The sequence below is a fragment of the Heterodontus francisci genome, chromosome 1 (assembly GCF_036365525.1).
Source record: "Heterodontus francisci isolate sHetFra1 chromosome 1, sHetFra1.hap1, whole genome shotgun sequence".
Lineage (NCBI taxonomy): Eukaryota > Metazoa > Chordata > Chondrichthyes > Heterodontiformes > Heterodontidae > Heterodontus > Heterodontus francisci.
The window spans coordinates 27,021,506-27,043,267 of NC_090371.1; the positions used below are offsets into that span (position 1 = coordinate 27,021,506).

Consider the following 21,762-nt stretch of genomic DNA (forward strand, 5'->3'; position numbering starts at 1 on the left):
CTTTAAGAAGGAGCACTTATTACCTCTTTTCATTGATAAACACCTGTCATTGGTCAAAATAAAAGAGGTAGAAAACCTGACTAGATGATTGGATAGCACCACAGCCTCACAGCTCCAGCGACCCAGGTTCAGTTGTGGGTACTGCCTGTGCGGAGTTTGCAAGTTCTCCCTGTAACCGCATGGGTTTCCACTGGGTGCTCTGGTTTCCTCCCACAGCCAAAGACTTGCAGGTTGATAGGTTAATTGGCCATTCTAAATTGCCCCAAGTGTAGGTAGGTGATAGGAGAATTGAGGCAAGGTGGGGATGTGGTGGTGAATAAGGGATTAATGTAGGATTAATATAAATGGGTGGTTGTTGGTTGGCACAGACTTGGTGAGCCGAAGGGCCTGTTTCAGTGCTGTATCTCTCTCTCTCTCTATGGGGTGCTAAAAGATCACAGGTGATCTACACAAAAATATACATGGCCACTAAGATGTAAATTCTGATTTCCTTACAGCTGTTACTTGTAAATGTGTATCGTTGCTGAAAGACACAGCCTAGGTTTGGCAGCTTTGCATTGCTATTTCAGAGTGTGATCAGAAAGCTTGTTGAAGCTTTCCTGTGTAGAGGGTGCTGTGTGGGGAGTTTGAACTGTTGGTGGAGCTGAGCTGTTCTTATTTACATTTGCTTCCATCCAAAGTCCTGAGAAGTTTTCTTGTTTTACTGTCTGCTGAAAGTAAGTAAAATAAGAGTTACAAAAGGAAAATTATAACCAGTGCTTTGAACAGTGCTAAAAGCAAAGTGAATTGTGAGCTCAGCCTCGATATTCTACCGTTATATTTTTAGCTGGACATTCTCTGTGTTATAGATAAGATTGACCGTTTAGAAATGTTTAAAGGGGCAGCCGTGCTGAGCTCTTGTGTGACACGCATAACATTATTTATACAGGGCTGTCAGCTCTGGTGGTTTAGTGACTTGACATTTGCTGCAGTCTGCCACTGTCATCACATTTGCTTTAAACGGGAATGGCCCTCCTGCCCGAAGCCAATCAAGGACCTTAAGTGGCCACTTAAAGGCTCCACGTCCGCCTCCATGGGTATTTTACCCGTGGCAAGCGGGCGTGCTGGGGACGTGAAAGGCCACCCAGCGATAGCTGGTGGTCTATCTGCGCGCGACCCAACCCGAACCTGACGGGACCCGACGAAATGTGTCGGGTTCGGGTCGGGCCAGGTTGTACTTCAGGGTCTGGCATTCGGGCTCGGATCGGGTCGGGCCGGGCCGGATCGGACACGTTCTATCACCACCTCAGGTAAGTGACTCTAATGTTAATTTATTTTTTGGACTTTAAAGGTGGTTTTGTTACAGTTATTTTAAGCTTATGCAGGTAAGGAACAAAGTGACAAACGGAAGGTAGGTTAACTGATGATCGTGTCGGGTCGGGCCCGGGCTGGGTCGGGCTCGGGGTCGGATGGGGTTCTGTCGGGCTCAGGTCAGGTCTCATTTGCAGACCTGAGCGGGCCTTTACAGTCGGAGACTTTTCTGTCTTGGGGTTTATGTGTCTTCAATGGGTCTTCATTCCATGAGAAAGAGATGGGAGCAGACAGGAGAAAGGTATTCTCAGTCCAGGAGCAAACAGCTTTCAGAGTTTCCAGCACTCTATGGCAAGTTCAAAAACAGCCAGTTAGTCATGTGACTAAACTGATCTGACCAGGTTTTCTGTGTATTGGAGAAGCGGGGATTAGGCCCTTTGTTCCAACACTTTCTGCCAGTATGCAAAAAAGGTCTTTCTGGAGAGGGGCCTGACAATTCCTTGCGATAGGCCCTCTTTTCTTCCCAGCAGCAACTTTTTAAGTTCTAATGTTCATGTGGCGAAATAATGTGTGCCTCATTCTTGGCAGGTGGGGGTCTGCATGACAAAGGTTGTCATTTTAACAACTGACCTGGGTAAGATAACATTGAAATTGAAACTCAAGAATGACCATGCATACTTCTGTTCCTTTAGTAACTAGACAATCTAACCATGCAAATATAAAATTAAGGGTTTTGAGAAGGTAGACTTAGAGAAGATGTTTCTGCTTGTCAGGGGAGCCTAAAACTAGGGGCCATAAATATAAGGTAGTTGCTAACAAATCCAATAAGGAATTCAGGATAAAATTCTTTGCTCAAGAGAGTGGTTAGAATGTGGTTGAGGTCAATTAAAGGCCAGCTACCTGACCTGAATCCGACGGGACCTGACGACAAGTGTTGGGTTCGGGTCAGGTTGCACTTCCGCGTCCGGTATCCGGGCTCTGGTCAGGTCGGACACGCTCTATCACAGGTAAGTGGCTTCACTGTTAATTTAATTTTTGGATTAGAAAGGTGGTTTTGTTATAGTTATTTTAAACTTGTGCAGATCAGCAAGAAAGTGAAAAACGGAAGGTAAGTTAACTGATGGTCAGGTTGGGCGCAGGAAAAAATGGAAGGACGCGGGCCGCATCAGGCTCCGGTCGGATGTGGTTCTGTCGGGCTCGGGTCGGGGTTTTTTTTGGCAGACCCAAGCAGGCCTTTAAGGTCTGGGTGCATTCACAGGAAACTACATAAACACATGAAAGAGAAAGGAATAGAAGTATATGTTGATAAGGTGAGATGAAGTAGGATTGAAGACGGCTCGCGTGGAGCATAAACACCAACATAGACCAGTTGGGCTGAATGGCCTGTTTTTGTGCTGTAAAATCTATGGAACATGAATCTATATATTTTCACTGGATTCCTCTTTGGAGCTGGAGACCGTGCCCTTTTTGTCACTTGGCTCCTCTACCAGGTACGTTCTGTCCTGTTCTTGCTGTTATTGGTAAATAAAGCTGCGGACACAGCGAATCTCCTCAGGGCTGGTCCTGCTCGACTGCCATAACTTCACAGGAAGTTAAACTGGCATGCAGCAGGGCACAGAATCCCATTTCCAAGACGCAGTTGGCAAAGTGATCCTGCAGGCGATCAATGACGGGAGTGTCAGTGACACTGACATACTGGGGATCCCAAGGAGAGCACCAGTAGAAAACAGGAAGGAGTTAACAAGCGAGGTAAGTGCCAGTTCTGGTGTTTGATGCAGGACTACACAAGGCTGAAACACTTTTAACGGCCGGGCAAAGTAAGAGAACGGGAACGGCAGCATTCTTTTGGGCCTCCTTATCTCGAGAGACAATGGATACGCGCCTGGAGGTGGTCAGTGGTTTGTGAAGCAGCGCCTGGAGTGGCTATAAAGGCCACGAGGGAGCAGTACCCCAGGACATGCGCGATGCCAACATCATCACCCTCTATAAAAACAAAGGTGACCGCGGTGACTGCAACAACTACCGTGGAATCTCCCTGCTCAGCATAGTGGGGAAAGTCTTTGCTCGAGTCGCTCTGAACAGGCTCCAGAAGCTGGCCGAGCGCGTCTACCCTGAGGCACAGTGTGGCTTTCGTGCAGAGAGATCGACTATTGACATGCTGTTCTCCCTTCGTCAGATACAGGAGAAATGCCGTGAACAACAGATGCCCCTCTACATTGCTTTCATTGATCTCACCAAAGCCTTTGACCTCGTCAGCAGATGTGGTCTCTTCAGACTACTAGAAAAGATCGGATGTCCACCAAAGCTACTAAGTATCATCACCTCATTCCATGACAATATGAAAGGCACAATTCAACATGGTGGCTCCTCATCAGAGCCCTTTCCTATCCTGAGTGGTGTGAAACAGGGCTGTGTTCTCGCACCCACACTATTTGGGATTTTCTTCTCCCTGCTGCTTTCACATGCGTTCAAATCCTCTGAAGAAGGAATTTTCCTCCACACAAGATCAGGGGGCAGGTTGTTCAACCTTGCCCGTCTAAGAGCGAAGTCCAAAGTACGGAAAGTCCTCATCAGAGAACTCCTCTTTGCTGACGATGCTGCTTTAACATCTCACACTGAAGAATGCCTGCAGAGTCTCATCGACAGGTTTGCGTCTGCCTGCAATGAATTTGGCCTAACCATCAGCCTCAAGAAAACGAACATCATGGGGCAGGATGTCAGAAATGCTCCATCCATCAATATTGGCGACCACGCTCTGGAAGTGGTTCAAGAGTTCACCTACCTAGGCTCAACTATCACCAGTAACCTGTCTCTAGATGCAGAAATCAACAAGCGCATGGGTAAGGCTTCCACTGCTATGTTCAGACTGGCCAAGAGAGTGTGGGAAAATGGCGCACTGACACGGAACACAAAAGTCCGAGTGTATCAGGCCTGTGTCCTCAGTACCTTGCTCTACGGCAGCGAGGCCTGGACAACGTATGCCAGCCAAGAGCGACGTCTCAATTCATTCCATCTTCGCTGCCTTCGGAGAATACTTGGCATCAGGTGGCAGGACTATATCTCCAACACATAAGTCCTTGAAGCGGCCAACATCCCCAGCTTATACACACTACTGAGTCAGCGGCGCTTGAGATGGCTTGGCCATGTGAGCCGCATGGAAGATGGCAGGATCCCCAAAGACACATTGTACAGCGAGCTCGCCACTGGTATCAGACCCACCGGCCGTCCATGTCTCCGTTATAAAGACGTCTGCAAACGCGACATGAAATCGTGTGACATTGATCACAAGTCGTGGGAGTCAGTTGCCAGCATTCGCCAGAGCTGGCGGGCAGCCATAAAGACAGGGCTAAATTGTGGCGAGTCGAAGAGACTTAGTAGTTGGCAGGAAAAAAGACAGAGGCGCAAGGGGAGAGCCAACTGTGCAACAGCCCCAACAAACAAATTTCTCTGCAGCACCTGTGGAAGAGCCTGTCACTCCAGAATTGGAACGGCAGCATAGTAGTAATGTTACAGGACTATTAATCCAGAGGCCTAGACGAATGCTCAAGACACAAGTTTATATCTCACCACAGTAGCTAGGGGAATTTCAATTCAATTAATTCAGTGCAGGAGTTCCTCAGTGTAGTGTCCTCAGCCCAAACATCTTCAGCTGCTTCATCAATGACCTTCCTTCAATCATAAGGTCAGAAGTGAGGATGTTCGCTGATGATTGCACAATGTTCAGCACCATTCAGGACTCCTCAGATACTGAAGCAGTCCGTGTAGAAATGCAGCAAGACTTGGACAATATCCAGGCTTGAGCTGATAAGTGGCAAGTAACATTTGCGCCACAAAAGTGCCAGGCAATGACCATCTCCAACAAGAGAGAATCTAACCATCTCCCCTTGATATTCAATGGCATTACCATTGCTGAATCCCCCACAATCAACATCCTAGGGGCTACCATTGACCAGAAACTGAACTGGAGTAGCCATATAAATACCGTGGCTACAAGGACAGGTCAGAGGCTAGGAATCCTGCGGCGAGTAACTCACCTCCTGACTCCCCAAAGCCTGTCCACCATCTACAAGGCACAAGTCAGGAGTGTGATAGAATACTCTCCACTTGCCTGGATGTGTGCCACTCCAACAACACTCAAGAAGCTCGACACCATCCAGGACAAAGCAGCCCGATTGATTGGCACCCCATCTACCAACATTCACTCCCTCCACCACCAATGCACAGTGGCAGCAGTGTGTACCATCTACAAGATGCACTGCAGCAACGCACCAAGGCTCCTTAGACAGCACCTTCCAAACCCGCGACCTCTACCAACTAGAAGGACAAGGGCAGTAAATACATGGGAACACCACCATTTGCAAGTTCCCATCCAAGTCACACATCATCCTGCCTTGGAACTATATCGCCATTCCTTCACTGTCGCTGGGTCAAAATCCTGGAACTCCCTTCCTAACAGCACTGTGGGTGTACTTACCTCACATGGACTGCAGCGGTTCAAGAAGGCAGCTCACCACCACCTTCTCAAGGGCAATTATGGATGGGCAATAAATGCTGGCCTGGCCAGCGATGCCCACTTCCCATGAATGAATTAAAAAAAACTTAATAAATCTGAAATAAGACGCTAATCTCAGTAATGGTGCTCATGAAACCACCTGATTGTCATAAAAACCCATCAGGTTCGCTCACGTCACTCAGGGAGGGAATGCTACACGGTCTGGTCTACATGTGATTCCAAATCCACAGCAATCTGGTTGACTCTTAACTGCCCTCTGAAGTGGCCTAGCAAACCTCTCAGTTGTATCAAACCACAACAGAATAAGTCGAATAAGAACAAAACCATATGCACCACCTGGAATTGACCTAGGCGCTGGAAACGACAAAGGCACATCTTGTCCAGTCAACTCTGCAAAGTCCTCCTCACTAACATCTGGGGATGTGTACCAAAATTTGGAGAGCTGTCCCATAGACTAGTCAAGCAACAGCCTGACATAGTGTTACTCACCAAATCATACCTTACAGCCAATGTCTCACATTCTTACATTACCATCCCTGGGTATGTCCTGCCCAACAGGAAGGACAGGCCCATCAGAGGCGGTGGCACAGCGGTATACAGTTGGAAGGGAGTAGCCCGGGGTGACCTCAATGTTGACTCCATGCCCCATGAAGTCTCATGGTATCAGGTCAAACACGGGCAAGGAAACCTCCTGTGGATTATCACCTACTGCCCTCCCTCAGCTGATGAATCAGTACTCCGCCATGTCGAACACCACTTGTAAGAAGCGCTGAAGGTTTTGTGGTACAGAAGGTACTCTGGGTGGAGGACTTTAATGTCCATAACCAAGAATGGCTCGGCAGCACCACTACTGACCAAGCTGGCCAAGTCCTGAAGGACATAGCTGTTAGACTGGGTCTATGGCAGGTAATAAGGGAAAAACCTACTTGACCGTGTCCTTACCAATCTACCTGTCACAGATGTGGAGATAAAGTCCTGTCTTCACACTGAAGACATCCTCCACCATGTTGTGTTGCACTACCATCATGCTAAATGGGATAGATTTCGAACAGATCTAGCAGCTCAAAACTGGGCTTCCATGAGATGCTGTGGGCCATCAGCAGCAGCAGAATTGTATTCAGCCACAATTTGTAACCTCAGGGCCTGGAATATCCCCCACTTGACCATTACCATCAAGCCGAGGGACCAACCCTGGTTCAATGAGGAGAGTAGGATAGCAAGGCATGAGCAGCACCAGGCATACCTAAAAATGAGATGCCAACCTAGTGAAACTACGACACATGACTACTTGCATGTTAAACAGCGGAAGCAACATGCTTCAAACAGAGCTAAGCAATCCCACAACCAATGGATCAGATCAAAGCTTTGCAGTCCTGTCACATCCAGTCATGAATGGTGGTGGACAATTAAACTACTAACTGGAAGAGGGGGCTCCACAAACATTCCCATCCTCAATAATGGAGGAGACAAGCGCATCAGTGTAAAAGATAAGGCTGAGGAATTTGCAACCATCTTCAGCCAGAAGTCCCAAGTGGATGATCCATCTTGGCCTCTTCTTCAAGTCCCCAGCATCACAGATGCCAGTCTTCAGACAATTCAATTCCCTCCACGTGATATCAAGAAACAGCTGAGTTCTTGATACAGCAAAGGTTGTGGACCCTGAAAACATCACGACTGTGGTACTGAAGACTTGTGCTCCAGAACTAGCTGGGCCCCTAGCCAAGCTGTTTCAGTACAGCTACAACACTGGCATCTACCCGGCAATATGGAAAATTGCCCAGGTATATCCTATCCACAAAAAGCAGGACAGTTCCAATCCAATAAGCCAATTACTGGCCTATCCGACTATTCTCAAACATCAGCAAAGTAATGGAAGAGGTGATCAACAGTGCTGTCAAGCAGCAGCTACTCACCAATAACCTGTTCACCGATGCTCGGTTTGGGTTCCGCCAAGGCTGCTCAGCTCCAGACCTCATTACAGCCTTGGTCTAAACATGACAAAAGAGCTGAACTCGAGGTGAGGTGAGAGTGAAAGCCCTTGACATCAAGGCAGCTTATGACCAAGTATGGCATCAAGGAGCGCTAGCAAAACTGAAGTCAATGGGTATCGGGGGAAAACTCTCTGCTGATTGGAGTCATACCTAGCACAAAGGAAGATGGTTGTGGTTGTTCACGGCCAATCATCTAATTCCCAGGACATCGCTGCAGGAGTTCCTCAGGGTTGTGTCCTAGGCCCAACCATTTTCAGCTGCTTCATCAATGATTTTCCTTCCCTCCATTACAAGGTCAAAGGTGTGGATGTTCGCTGATGATTTCAGTGTTCAGAACGCTGAACTCCTCAAATACTGAAGTAGTCCGTGCCTACATGCAACAAGACGTGGACAATGTTCAGGCTTGGGCTGATAAGTGACAAGTAACATTCACACCACACAAGTACCAGACAATGACCATCTCCAACAAGAGATAATTAACCATCTCCCCTTGACTTTCAATGACATTACCATCACTGAATCCCCCATCAACATCCTACGGGTTACCATTGACCAGAAACTGAACTGGACCGACCAACCAATTACTGCAGCTACAAGAGCAGGTCAGAGGCTGGGAATTCTGAGGCAAGTAACTTTCATCTTGACTCCCCAATGCCTGTCCGAGATCTACAAGGCACAAGTCAGGAGTGTGATGGAATACACTCCACTTAACTGGATGGGTGCAGCTCCAACAACACTCTGGAAGCTCAACGCCATCCAGGACAAAGCAGCCTATTTGATTGGCACCCCATCCACCATCTGAAACATTCACTCCCTCCACCACCGACAGTGACATCAGTGTGTACCATCTACAAGATGCTCTGCAGAAACCCACCAAGGCTGCTTCAACAGCACCTTCCAAACCCGTGACCTCTACCACCTAGAAGGACAAGGGCAGCAGGCTCATGGGAACACCACCTGCAAGTTCCCCTCCAAACCACACTCCATCCTGACTTGGAACTATATCACTGTTCCTTCACTGTCACTGGGTCAAAAATCCTGGAACTCCCTTCCTGACAGCACTGTGGGTGTACCTACACCACATTTGCAACGGTTCAAGAAGGCGTGTCGCCACCACCTTCTCAATTGCAATTACGGTTGTGCAATAAATGCTGGTCTGGCCAGTGACATTCACATCCCATGAACAAATAGAAGGGAATAAGCCAGCCAAACCAAACCTTCTCCAAATACACTTTAGTCCACGTCCTCCACCTTTTCCTCCTCCTTGTTAAAGTGCTTGAATTGTTATCATGCAGTAGTGCATTGCACTTTACACCAGAGCCTTGACTTACAAGTGTCTCTTCACATACATCCTCACATGCAATCACCTTGTGAATAACTGAAAATGGAATATAAGGATACACTTTCCATTCCCAGTGAGACTAGTGAATGGGGCGGGGGGTGGGGAGGGGTGCAGCGGCCAATTACCTGAAATGTACTGAAGGCCCTGAGCCTGCTATTTCCTGATTGGGCAGTATCTGCCAACAGTAGGCTTGTGCAGCTTATGATATTAACCTTATTAGAGTCTGAAATGTAGCACCTTCAGGAAGGGGTTTCCTTGTCTTGTACTCTATTTTCACCTCTTCTTAGTCTACTTTTATGCTATCCAATATCTCTACTGCAACACAAGCTTCAACCTATGCTTTTGTGAAGACAGATGCAACATTTTCAAAGTGCAAACTGGTGCAAAGTGATTAATGCCCTCTGCCTGCACATGCAGATTTCCGTTTTCTTGTTTCTAATTGTCTCTTTTTAACTCTTATCTTGTCACTTAGGTGGACTGCAATGAAATATACGAGTACACGGGGTGGATTGACTGACGTGAGCTTTGAGCAGGTCCTTTTCTCTGGCTATGCCCCAGATGGCGGCCTCTTTATGCCGGAGGAAATCCCAAGCCTTGAGATGGCCATGCTGCAGACATGGAGCACTTACAGTTACCCACAGCTGGTAGAGGAGATTTGCTCACTGTTCATTTCCAGAGAAGACTTGCCAAGGGAAGATTTACGTGGTAAGATTTTCTTTGTTTTATTTTTCTAATTTTCTCCCTTCCTCTCCTGAAGGCACTGACTCCTGCTGGGGCACAGATACATTGCTGCCAGGCAGCTTGAAGTATCTTGCCCATGTGTCCATTCTTCCTGTGTCAGCGATGTGGTGATTGATAAAATCATAGAGTAGGACAACAAAAGGAGGCCATTTGGCCCATCGTGCCCGCCCTGGCTCTTTTGAAGAGCAATCCAGTTAGACCCAGTCCCCAACTCTTTCCCCATATTCCGACAATTTTCTCTCCGTCAAGTATTTATCCAATTCCCTTTTGAAAGTTACTATTGAATCTGTATCCACCACTCAGCTAGTGCATTCTAATCCTAACCGCACATTGAGTAAGAATAGTTTTTCCTAATGTTGCCTTTGGTTCTTTTGCCAATCACCTTATATCAGTGCTATTTGGTTATTGACCCTTCAACTATTAGAGTAAATAATAAGGAACTGTTTCTGTCTAAGCCCTTTTGTACCCTCTTACGGTCAGGTGGTAAGGGGTGTGAGTGGTTCCCACTGTGCAACTCTCAACTGACTGCAGCAAGTGTTTTTGTTATTAGGGTTTTAACCCCTTTGTGTTTTGTCAAATAAATAGACAGTGACAGGTTTTCTTGTAGGTTTAAAACAGAAGATTAACTATTTATTTATTGAGCGATATTCATTCCTGAAATTGTTGCAACTGCCCCCACACACGCATTCACTCGCACGTGCACATGCGCACACACACACACACAAGAAGAAATAGAGAGAAAAAGGGCTAAGGGATTTAAACTAAAGTTTTCAGGGTTCACGGTAATGTTGAATCTTCTTGGAGGTCAATTTCTCTTTACAATTTGCAGTCCTGGGTTTTGTAGATTTCCCTGGCAGCTGGGACTTCAATCTAGAGATGGGGGATCACTTTCAGTTCTCTGCTGCACATGTTGAATTGCAGAATTCACAGCAGGACACCTTCTTTGGCTTTTGCTGAATTTCTCCCAGCTGTCAGTTGGATAGACTTTCATGATATTGTTCTGATCTCTCTCTGTCTCTGTCTCTCTCCAGAGAGCTACTTTTTAAGGTCAAAATGTTCTCTCTGTTTGGAGACGCAGAGCCCCCTCCCTGTGGTGACTGATAATGGCCCAGGATGTCGCTACTTCACACCTTCTTTGTTTCAGAAGAACCTATTCAATCCAAAAATGATGAGTTCAGGATGGGTGTAATTGGCACCTCTTAGCTTTGAATGTATCCCTTTTGTCCTTGCCAGACAGTAAGACAGTATAAAGGGCTGGGCGATTTGACCTTTGGTGGCCATTTTCAGCACACTGTCCACTTTTAAACGGAAAAATCAATTTTTTTTAATAACTCTTCACTTTGGGTTCTATATTTTAATCACTGCATGCCACGTAAGTGTGACAACCCACTCCAAAGCTTTGCGTTCTTCCTCAAGTAAGGTGGCCAGAATTGAACACAATAGTCCAGCTGGGGTGGAGCTAGTGTTTTATATCATATTTAACAAAACCTCCTGGCTTTTGTGCTTTAGGTAGGCTGATTACTCTATGGAAAGGGAAAAGCTACTTGGAGCTCTTGACATTACCACTAGAACGCAGGTGTCCAAGCTTTTGTCTTTGTTTGCTGTATAGTTGTGCTCCATACAGCTTCAGAAAGAACTTGCATTGACATTGAGCCTTTCATATCCTCATGAGATCCCAAAGTGCTTTATAGTCAATGGATGATTTTGAAGTGTAGTCACTGCTACTATGTCAGCAAATTTAACAGTCATTTTGAGCACAGCAAAGTCCCTCAAACAGAATTGGAATATTTGACCAGTTAATGTTTTGGTGATGTATGAAGGACAAATGTTAACTAGGACATTAGAAAAACTTCCCCTGCTCTTTGAATACTGCCATGGAATCTTTTACATTCCATCCGAACAGTTCTAATATCTCTTTCAAAAGGCGACACCTCGGACCATGCTGCACCGCATAAGTGCTGCACTGCAGTGTCAACCTAGATTACATGCTCAAGTCCCTGGAATGAGGCTTGAACCCATACCCTTCTGACGCAGTGACATGAATGCTACCATTGACCCAAGCTTACACAAGGGCCAAATATAAGAGTAAATTATATGAGACCATGCAGCATCAATACACGACCTCTCAAAGTTTACTCTGTATATTTTAAATCCATGTTCCCATTAGTTGCATCTTTCTCAAGTTGCTGATACTACTTGATCTAGGTGTTGTGAATTTACTCACTAACAAGGCAGCAGCATTTTCCAGATCTCCTGGCCTACGTAGTTCAAATGGGACCGATTGGTGAGTAAGAAATATATAAGTGTAAATGGGACTGAGTGCCATAGTTACATAGAATTTACAGCACAGACACAGGCCATTCAATCCAACTGGTCCATGCCAGTGTTTATGCTCCACACGAGCCTTCTGTCACCCCTCACCATCAGACCCTATAAGCTTACTCTTCTATTCCTTTATTAAATGTGTTACCTAGATTCCACTTCAATATATCAAGCAGTTTTATAAGTTAAGAAATTAATGTGATCCCAGTTACTTATGATTTGAAAGCTTAATTTCTAGGGCACGGGGCTAGATATAGCTCACAGACCCTGGCTGGAACACCTCTGCTTTACAATTCAGTTCACGCCTTATTAGTACAGCAGTGTGAAACGAATCTGCAGAGGATCAGTGGGCATCTAATAACCTTTGGCATTGTTATAAACTGGACTAGTGTCAAACTTGTGTTCAATGAGCAGTTTGGAGACTCTCTGCCCTAGAACATTGCTTCAGTCCACGAGCAATAGACAGTTTCACTGCTCCCAATTATAAAATGAACGATTTTTCACTTTTCAGACCTGATCAGCAAGGCGTTCAGGAGATTTCGACATAAGGACATATTGGAATTAGCCACCCTGAAAAATGGGCTGAACGTTCTGGAAATGTGGCATGGTGTGACTTATGCCTTTAAGGACCTCGCAATGTCATGCGTTGGACAGCTGCTTCAGTATTTCCTGAGAAAGACGAAGAAGCACACCACTATTCTAGTAGGTAAGTGGAATATAAAGAGATTTCTCCTGACTGAAAACCTAGAGGTTGGTTTATTTTGCATGACCTTCTCAAGTCGCTTTATAAATCACGTACCTTAGGAAGGATGTCTCGGCCTTGAAGAGGGTGCAGAGGGGATTTATCAGAATAGTACCAGGGATGCAGGACTTCAGTTATGTGCAGAGACTTAGAGCAAAGAAGGTAAGGGGAGATTTAATCTGTGTTGAAAACGATGAGAGATTTTGATAGAGTCGAATAGGGAGCAACTGTTTCCACTGTGAGGGAATGTTGGGTATGCTTACAACATGCATCAGAATCTCATGTCCCGCTGCACTTTCAATAGTAGCTCTTGTTTAGGTATCAGGGTTGTTTCTCGATTGCAAACTTTTGTTTTGGGCTGGTTGGTTCATACAGGTGTGAAATGTCGATATGCCAAACCCACAGCACCACCCAGTTCCTCTTTGTTTGACATTTTTAAGGTTATGCATGGGAGGAATGGATTGACTTTAGGATACATTGATATTGGCCAACACTTCCCAGCTTTACAATTATAACTGTTGTCAATGCCTTATGCCCAAATAAGCCCTCTATCCTGTTTTCCTCCACATCACCTTGTAGAAAATGCTTATTGCATAGAAGTGATAGGAAAAGTGCCATTTTGGGGCTTTCATGAGCATAGAAATTATTCTTACCAAAATTAATAGATGTGGCCTGGCTAATATTTATCCCTCAACCAACATCACAAAAGTAGATTACCTGGTCATTATCACATTGCTATTTGTGGGAGCTTCCTGTGCGCAAATTGGCTGCCATGTTTCCTACATTACAACACTGACTACACTTCTGTAAAGCACTTCGAGATGTCCTGAGGTCATAATAAGGCACTATATAAATGCAAGTCTTTTGTTCTCTTTTTTTTCTTCCAGATGAACACATCATTTTCTTATGCCATTCCTCTTTGGGGCATTTAGTGGAGATGTTAACTCAGTTAAAATAAATGGGTTAACACCTTTGTTGTAGTGGTGAGAAAAGGAATGACACACACATACATTGATGTTTCGATTGGTAATAGTACCAAAAAGAATTCCACGCTCTAGTGTCAGCCAGTTTTTGTCCAGTTGCTCCATTTGATATTTGGTGGCTGCCAAACTTGGTGTGCTAAATATTTTGGAAAACTACCCAGACTTGCATGGCAACACATAGGGAGTCATGTAAATGGGCATGGTAGACATATGCAGAGAAGGTTTACAAGAATGCTATCAGGGATGAGGGACTTCGCTTATGCAAGAATAGAAAAGCTGGATTGTTCTCTTTAGAACAGAGCAGGTGAAGGGGTGACTTAATAGAGATATTCAAAATTATGAAAAGTTTTGATAGAGTACATTGGGAGAAGCAGGAGGTAATCAGAGGACAGAGATTTAAGAGGATTGGAAAAAAAAAACAGAGGGGAGATGAGGAGAATTTTTTTTGTTACATCACTTTGTAGTGATCTGGAATGCAGTGCCTGAAGCAGGTTCAATAATATCTTTCAAAAGGAAAAAAGATAAACTCGAAAAGGAAAAATTTGCAGGGCTATGGGGAAAGAGCGGGGAGTGAAATTGATTGGATAGCTCCTTTAAAGAGCTGGCACAGGATGAATGTCCTCTTCCTATGTTATCTGATTGTATGATTTTTATGATACATGGAATTATGTAAATTGGCATCCGATTCAAGTAGCAGCATCAGTCTAGTGTGGCAGGTGCTGGAAAATATGTAAACCTGCGTGCAAGGAATTATCCAGACTGACATGGCAGATACCAGCTGATGTTTTCATAAACACCAATTGCATTTAGAGACAAAACAACAACAACTTGTATTTATATAGCACATTTAACGTAATACAACATCCCAGTGTGCTTCACAGGAGCTTAATAATACGAGCCACCACCTTCTCAAGGGCAGTTAGGGATGCCAACAAATGCTGGCCTTGCCAGTGATGCCCACATCCCATGAAAGAATAAACAAAGGACACTGAGCCACACAAGGTCAGATGATCAAATGCTTGGTCAAAGAGGGAGGTTTTAAGGAGTGTCTTAAAGGAGGAAAGTGAGGTCGAGAGGCAGAGAGGTGTAGGGAGGGTATTCCAGAGCTTAGGGTCCGGGCAGCTGAAGACATGGCCACCAAGGGTGGAGCGATTAAAATCGGGGATACTCAACTGGCCAGAATTAAAGGAGTGCAAATATCTTGGAGGGTTGTGGGGCTGGAGGAGGTTACAGAGATAGGGAGGAGCGAAGCCATGAAGGGATTTGAAAACAAAAATGAAAATTTTAAAATCAAGGTGTTGCTTGACTGGAGCCAGTTTGTCAGTGAGCACAGGAGTGTTAGCAGAATGGGACTTGGTGCGAGTTAAGACACGGGCAACAGAGTTCTAGATGACGTCAAGTTTACGAAGGGTACAATTTAGGACACTAGCCAGGATTGCATTGGAATAGTCAAGTCTAGAAGGCACGAACGAGGGTTTCAGAAGCAGATAAGCCGAGACAGGGGTGACATCGGGCAATTTTACAGAAGCGGAAATAGGCGTCCTAGTGATAGCACAAATATGAGGTCAGAAGCTCATCTCAGGGTCAAATGTGACACCAAAGTTGAGCAAAGACTAGTTTAATCTGTTGACAAGCAAAGGGATACAATTGGTAGCTAGAGAATGGAGTTTGGAGTTGAGACCCAAAACAATGGCTTCAGTCTTCCCAATATTGGAGGAAATTCTGCTAATCCAGTACTGGATTTTAGATAAGTAGTCTGATAATTTAGCAACAGTGGAGGAATTGAGACAGGTGATGGTGAGGTAGAGCTGAGCGTCGACAGCGTACATGTGAAAACTAACACTGTGCTATCAGTTGGTGTCCCTGAGGGGCATCAGGTAGATAAGAAATAGTGGGGGCCAAGGATAGATCCTTGGGCGGACACTAGATAACGCAGCGGGAGCAGGAAAAGAAGCCATTGCAAATGATTCTCTGGTGGAATCAGAATGGAAACAGGTGAGAGCAGTCCCACCCAGCTGGACGACAGTGGAGAGGAGTTGGAGGAGGATGGTGTGGCCAACTGTGTCAAACACTACAGACAGGTTGAGAAGGATGAGGAGGGAAAGTTTACTTTTAGTGACGTAGGATGTCATTTCTGACTTGGATAAGAGCTATTTCTGTTCTGTGGCAGGGGCAGAAACCTGATTGGAGGGGTTAAAACATGGAGCTCTGGGGAAGATGGGAATGGATTTGGGAGGTGACAACATGTTCAAGGATTTTGGAGAGGAAAGGGAGGTTGGAGATGGGACAGTAGTTTGCAAGGGTGGAGGCATCAGGGGTTGGTTTTTTGAGGAGATTGGTGATGACGGCAGATTTAAAGGAGAGAGGGACAAAACCTAAAGAGAGAGAACCATTTACAATATCAGCTAACATGGGGACCAGGAGGGGAAGTTGGGTGGTCAGCAGTTCAGTGGGAATAGGATCAAGGGAGTACGAGGTGGGTCCTACGGACAAGGTGAGGGGAGATGGGAGAGAAACTAGAGAAAGATGTATGTTCAGGGCTAGGGCAGGGGGAGCATTACAGGAAGTTTTGCCAGGTGGGCTAGTGGAAGGGAGAGACATGGGAGAGGCAGTTGATCGGATAGTCTTGCTCCTAGTGACAAGGTAATCCATGAGCTCCTCGCACTTACTGTTGGAGGTGAGGGTGGAGGAGATAGGGGCGAGGGTTTAAGAAGATTGTTTGCAGTAAAGCAAAGATGTTATCCTTGCATTCCAGGATGATCCTGGAATAGTGAGCAGTTTTAGTAGATGAGAGCAAGACCTGATAGTGTTTTATGGAGTCCGTCCAGATCTGGTGGTGAATGGCTGAACCAGTTGTCTGCTATATCCTGTCAAGTCTGAGTCCCTCCAACTTAAGGGAGTGGAGATGAGGGTCATGGGGAATGGAGAGAGAGTAATGGTGTTATTAGAGACTAGGGCATCAAAAGTGGAAGTGAGGGTGAGGTTGAGCTGCAGAAATGTTATGGCAAATGGAGGGCCAAAGGCTATACAGTTGGGATTTTGAAAGTGCAGTTTGTGAATTAGGGGATAGTTTTTTCCAGGTAAGAATACAGAAGGAGGTAGGGTTGGGGCGTGGAAGGGGGATGTGGGTAATGAGTGATACAACAAAGTGCTCAAAGATGGTCTTATCTGCAGTTGATATGATTGGACTTGCAAGACCACATGAAATGGCAAGGTCAAGGGAGTGGCTGTGAATATGGGTTGGGAAGTTTAATGGAGGATGAGATTTAGGGAGAATAAGAGGGCAGTGAACGCTAAGGAAAGAGAGCATGATGAGTTGAGATGGAGGTTGAAATCACCGAGAATGTGAAGTTATTCAGTGCAGAGGGTGAGGGAGGAAAGCAGTGAAGATATCGCAGTGAAAAATCTTTATCATACTTGGAAGGGTGGTAGAGAACTATGGTTTTGAAAGAGAGGTGAGAGGGGTGGAACAAGGTGAGATGCTCAAAGGAGGAGAAAGTGCCAGAGGAGTAGGAGGGTCAGGCCATGGCATGATCTGGTGATAAGTACCACTGCAACGGTCTTGATGGGGCAAGTGGTGGAATATGTAGCCAGGCAGGAAGGCTTTATTAAGACGCACGGCGTCATCGTCCCTCAGCCAGGTTTTCATTAAGGCAACGATGTCAAAGTGATCATCTACAGTAAGTTCATGGATGGCAAGCGCCCTGTTCACAATTGAACAGACATTCTGGAGGGAGATGCGTAAGAGGGATGGTGAGAACTGATCTGCTGGCAGAGCCCACAGAATCAGCAGTAGGAGGGGTGAGTTGGACAGGAAGGAGACTGACAAGATTAGCCCCAGTGGGTGCACTGAGCGGGAGGTTTACAAGAGAGTGGGATGGGGAAATTTGGGTTGCTGCTCATAATGGACCAGCGCCGAGTGCCTCGATAAGCCCGTCAGAAGGTGCCAAGAGAGGCTTAGAGGGAAGCTGTAGGCTTATCGAAGAGGGAGTCAAGCCTGGGATGGTGGCAGGAGAACTGGAAGGTTGAGTTGTACTGAAAGGTTGGGGTAGGGAATTGGGAGGGCAGAGTACCTGAGAGTGGAGAAGTGAAAGGAGGCATAACATAGAGGGGTCTAGGAGGGGTAAAGAGAAAAGAAGTTAAAATGCAAGAGCAGAAGTGGAAAGAGAGTGATGGGCTCTGGTTTGGAGCAGCAGTCAAAATGTGATGGGAATCATAGGCCTAGTACATAAAAATTAGGATAAATAAAAACCTGATAGGAAATGGGAAATAGGTAGGAGACAATAGGAAGGAGTCTAGGGTTAATGTCAGAGGGCCGTTGATGGGATAACAATGTGGTTGGTAGGGTGGAGTCAGCATGGAGCATCGATGAACTGTTGTCCGAGTTCAGAGACAGGTGTAGCGAGTGAATGCCAGAAGCTGTTCCAGGGTAGAATGTTGAAGGATGCACTGATGGAGATATTTTCATAGGAATGAAGATCCAGAAAGTCTATAGAGTCAGTTCCAGGATCAGAAAGATGATGGTGACGTTGGAGGACACCATAAAATCCAGAAGCAGCTGTTCTTCAGCCCGGGTGGGTGATTTCCTGACCAGGAACAGACTGAAAGTGAAGAACCAGTATAACCATCAGCCAATCACAGGCTCAACAGGAGACTGAAATCTCTCAATCACAGCAGTGGTGGGGGGAAGGGCTGTAAACTGATCAAAGTTACTTTAAATTATCCCAAAAAAAAGCAGTAAATCAGAATCAGAAGTTGGGCCTTACAGTATAGCCAGCATAGTCCAGAACAGAAGTGCCTTCTTGATGATGAGAGAAGTCCCAGAATTTGTAGCCAAGTTTGAGAGAAGACCTAGATCTAGATTTTTGCAGATCTTCCCAGCGCTCACAGATCAAAGGGCAGAAGATTATAGATAGAAGCAGAGTCTTGTGGTTTATTCTAATGTGGTTGAGTGCAAAAACGTGGTTTTGATGTCCAATGTCCAGGAATTTGAAACCAGATTTGAGAGAAAGTCCAGGTCTCAAGTTAAGGTTGCGGGATGGGGTTTGAACTAACAGAGACTGTTTAAACTAACAGTTAACTTGACAAACAAACCAAATGTTGATTAAGCCGATCATTTGGTTTTACCGCTCCAGCAAATTATGATTATAACTGCAGTTTTAGTTAGTTATTGAATAGACCTGCCTGTGTGATTGTATCTCGGAATGCTAAAACCAGTTGGTAGGTGATTACTCACAAGTTGGCACCTTCCTGTAATAGTGACTAATCATTAAGATGGACTGCAGTTCTTGCTTCCTTTTTTTTACAATGGCCATCACTGCTCTGAAGTATCTTTTTACTTCTTCCTAAGAATCAAGTTCAAAGTCCTACATTTTCTTGAACCAATCAGATAGGTTTTCTTGAGTTTAAACAAGAAAGATGTAAGTTCATTAGCCTTATCACTCTAACCCGGTTAAAATTACTAAAATACGCAAAGCAACCACGCTCGTATGCATACGTGAGACACACACAAATAGCTACAGAGGGAAAGAAAAGATTGGTGGGGGTTGAAGTAGAGTTTGTAATAAATGGAATACAGATACGGTTCTTAGTGTCCTTGCAGAGTATCCTTGATTGAAGTGAAGGTCTTGGAGTCCTTGCTGGGGCCCAGTGCACAATTTCAGGCTTGCTTCTCTGGTACCAGAAGGCCAAAGAGTGGCTTTGTCTGTAGTCTTGAAGTTTAAGCTGCCACCGTGGGTTCCCTGGGACTTTGCTGGAGAGAGAAAGCGAGAGAGAGAGAGACTTTTCTTCTGCCAGTCCAGTTGCAATTTGTTTCCTTTCTTTGAGGCACAATTCAAAAGCATCAGTCTTACCAGCAGGTAGGTCATGTGATCATCTCTTTGTTTGAAACAGCAACTTCTTGGAGGGTTGTTGGATTTCAGAGCCTTCCAGACATACTTGATTGGGGAGGGTTGGGGGGGGGGGGGGCGGGAGGTGGTGGAGTTTTGTCTCTTACAAAGTCAAAGCTGTCGATGTCTTTTGATCATCAGTATTGACAAAACCCATCTCGCTAATTGAATCAGTGAGCACTCCCATTGTCTATCTATGCAACTGTCTCTCAACTAGTCCTGGTCTTCTCAGAATACAAATGTGCAACCATATTTTCAGCTGTTCAGTTCTGATTTTTTTAAACAAATTATTTGCAATGTCCAGTAATAAAAAGTTTCAAGTAGTGTCCCATATGACAAAATTAATATGTTTCCATTTTGCAGCTGTGATTTCCGTCACATCAAGATTCACCTCACTCTCATACACTCACTCATTATTTCTTAGGACCTTAAAACTATGAATCAGCCAACAACAGCAGCAATTTGCATTCATATATCACCTTTAATATAGTAAAATGTCTGACAGTGTTTCCTGGGAGTGTAATCCAACAAGAAAGAATTAACATTGAGTCAAAGAAAGGGTCGTGACCAAAAGCTTGGTCAAAGAGATTTAAGGAGTGTCTTAAAGAAGGAGATGGAGGTGGAGAGGGTTAGGCAATGAATTCCTCAACGATAGGTCTAGACAGCTGAAAGCACAGTTGCCATTGGTGGATCAAAGGAAGGGAGGCTGCAGACAATTGGAGGAACGCAGAGTTGCCAGAGGGCTGAAGGAGATAGGAAGGGGCGAGGCCACGGAGGGATTTGAACACGAGGATGAGAATTTTAAATTTGAGTCATTGGTAGATCGGGAGCCAATGTAAGTTAGTGAGCAGAAGTGAATGAGTGAATGGGACTTGTTGCAAGTTAGGAAATGGGCTGCAGAGTACAATCCACAGGTTTTTTTAAAACGGAATTGCGATCCATGATTTACTGTGTTTTATTTTGACTCCGTTTACTGCCTGGTGCTATTGGCCTTGGGCTATTAACTCCAATAAAAAAAAGGTAATCCACTTCATCTCCACTGCAGGGACATCAGGAGACACTGGCAGCTCTGCCATTGAGAGTATCCGGGGTGCAGAGAACATAAATATCATTGTATTGCTGCCGCGTGGCCGATGTAGTCCAATTCAAGAGCTGCAGATGACAACTGTTATTGAAGATAATGTCCATGTTTTTTCAGGTTTGTGACTTGTTTCCAATTCCTCATGTTGACATTGTTGGGTGGATTTTGCGAGGCCTTTTCACAGTCACCACTTACCGGATAATTGTGAGTTGCCCATTGAGAGATCAACAGATGGAAAAATCACAGGCAAGCATGTCTAGATTTTCTGTCAATGGCATGGGGCCTTGCAAAGTTTAACCTTGTATTGGATATATGAAGAAGAAAGAAAGAAATTGTATTTAAATAGCATCTTCCATGACCTCCGATGTCTCAAAGCACTTGACAGTCAATTAATAACTTGAAATATTTGCAGGGCTGTGGAGAAACAGCAGGGGATTGGGACTAATTGCACGATGGACCAAATGGCCTCCTTCTGTGCTCTATGATTCTATGGGCGTACAATTGGCCTGTGCCAGCAGTGTAAACCAGGCTCGTAGTGAATCGGCAGCCAGTTTTTGCAATGCACCAATGTTTTTTTTCCACTGACTTGGAAAATATTGCCAAGATTTTTAATTTCACAGCAAGTAAAAACATCAGTGAGACTCCAAATAGAGGTTAGGCTATCATTCTGTGAACTTCAGTGGAAATGAGATTGTGTGTGGTTAAACAAAATCGTCTGCATATTTGCTACAAGCCCAGATCTTGCTGCTGGCATCGACCACTTTCACCCTTTATGTCTCCTGTTGATCAGCATTTTATTCAGGGCAGCAGCAATAGCAAAGGACAGGATCCTGCATTCTATCTGCAGTGATTAAATCAGGGTCATATGT

The 21,762-nt window shown here is 45.2% G+C and overlaps 1 protein-coding gene across 1 annotated transcript in view; it reads left to right on the top strand.

Moving 5' to 3' along the window:
* Window positions 1–619: 619 nt before the first annotated feature.
* thnsl2 (threonine synthase-like 2) overlaps window positions 620–21,762 on the top strand; it is a 39,119-nt gene continuing 17,976 nt past the window's right edge. The window contains exons 1-4 of the mRNA XM_068028753.1: window positions 620–716; window positions 9,609–9,841; window positions 12,711–12,905; window positions 20,858–21,010. Coding sequence (XP_067884854.1) covers window positions 9,619–9,841; window positions 12,711–12,905; window positions 20,858–21,010 — 571 coding nt within the window. The 5' untranslated portion in view covers window positions 620–716; window positions 9,609–9,618. The remainder of the gene's footprint in view (window positions 717–9,608; window positions 9,842–12,710; window positions 12,906–20,857; window positions 21,011–21,762) is intronic.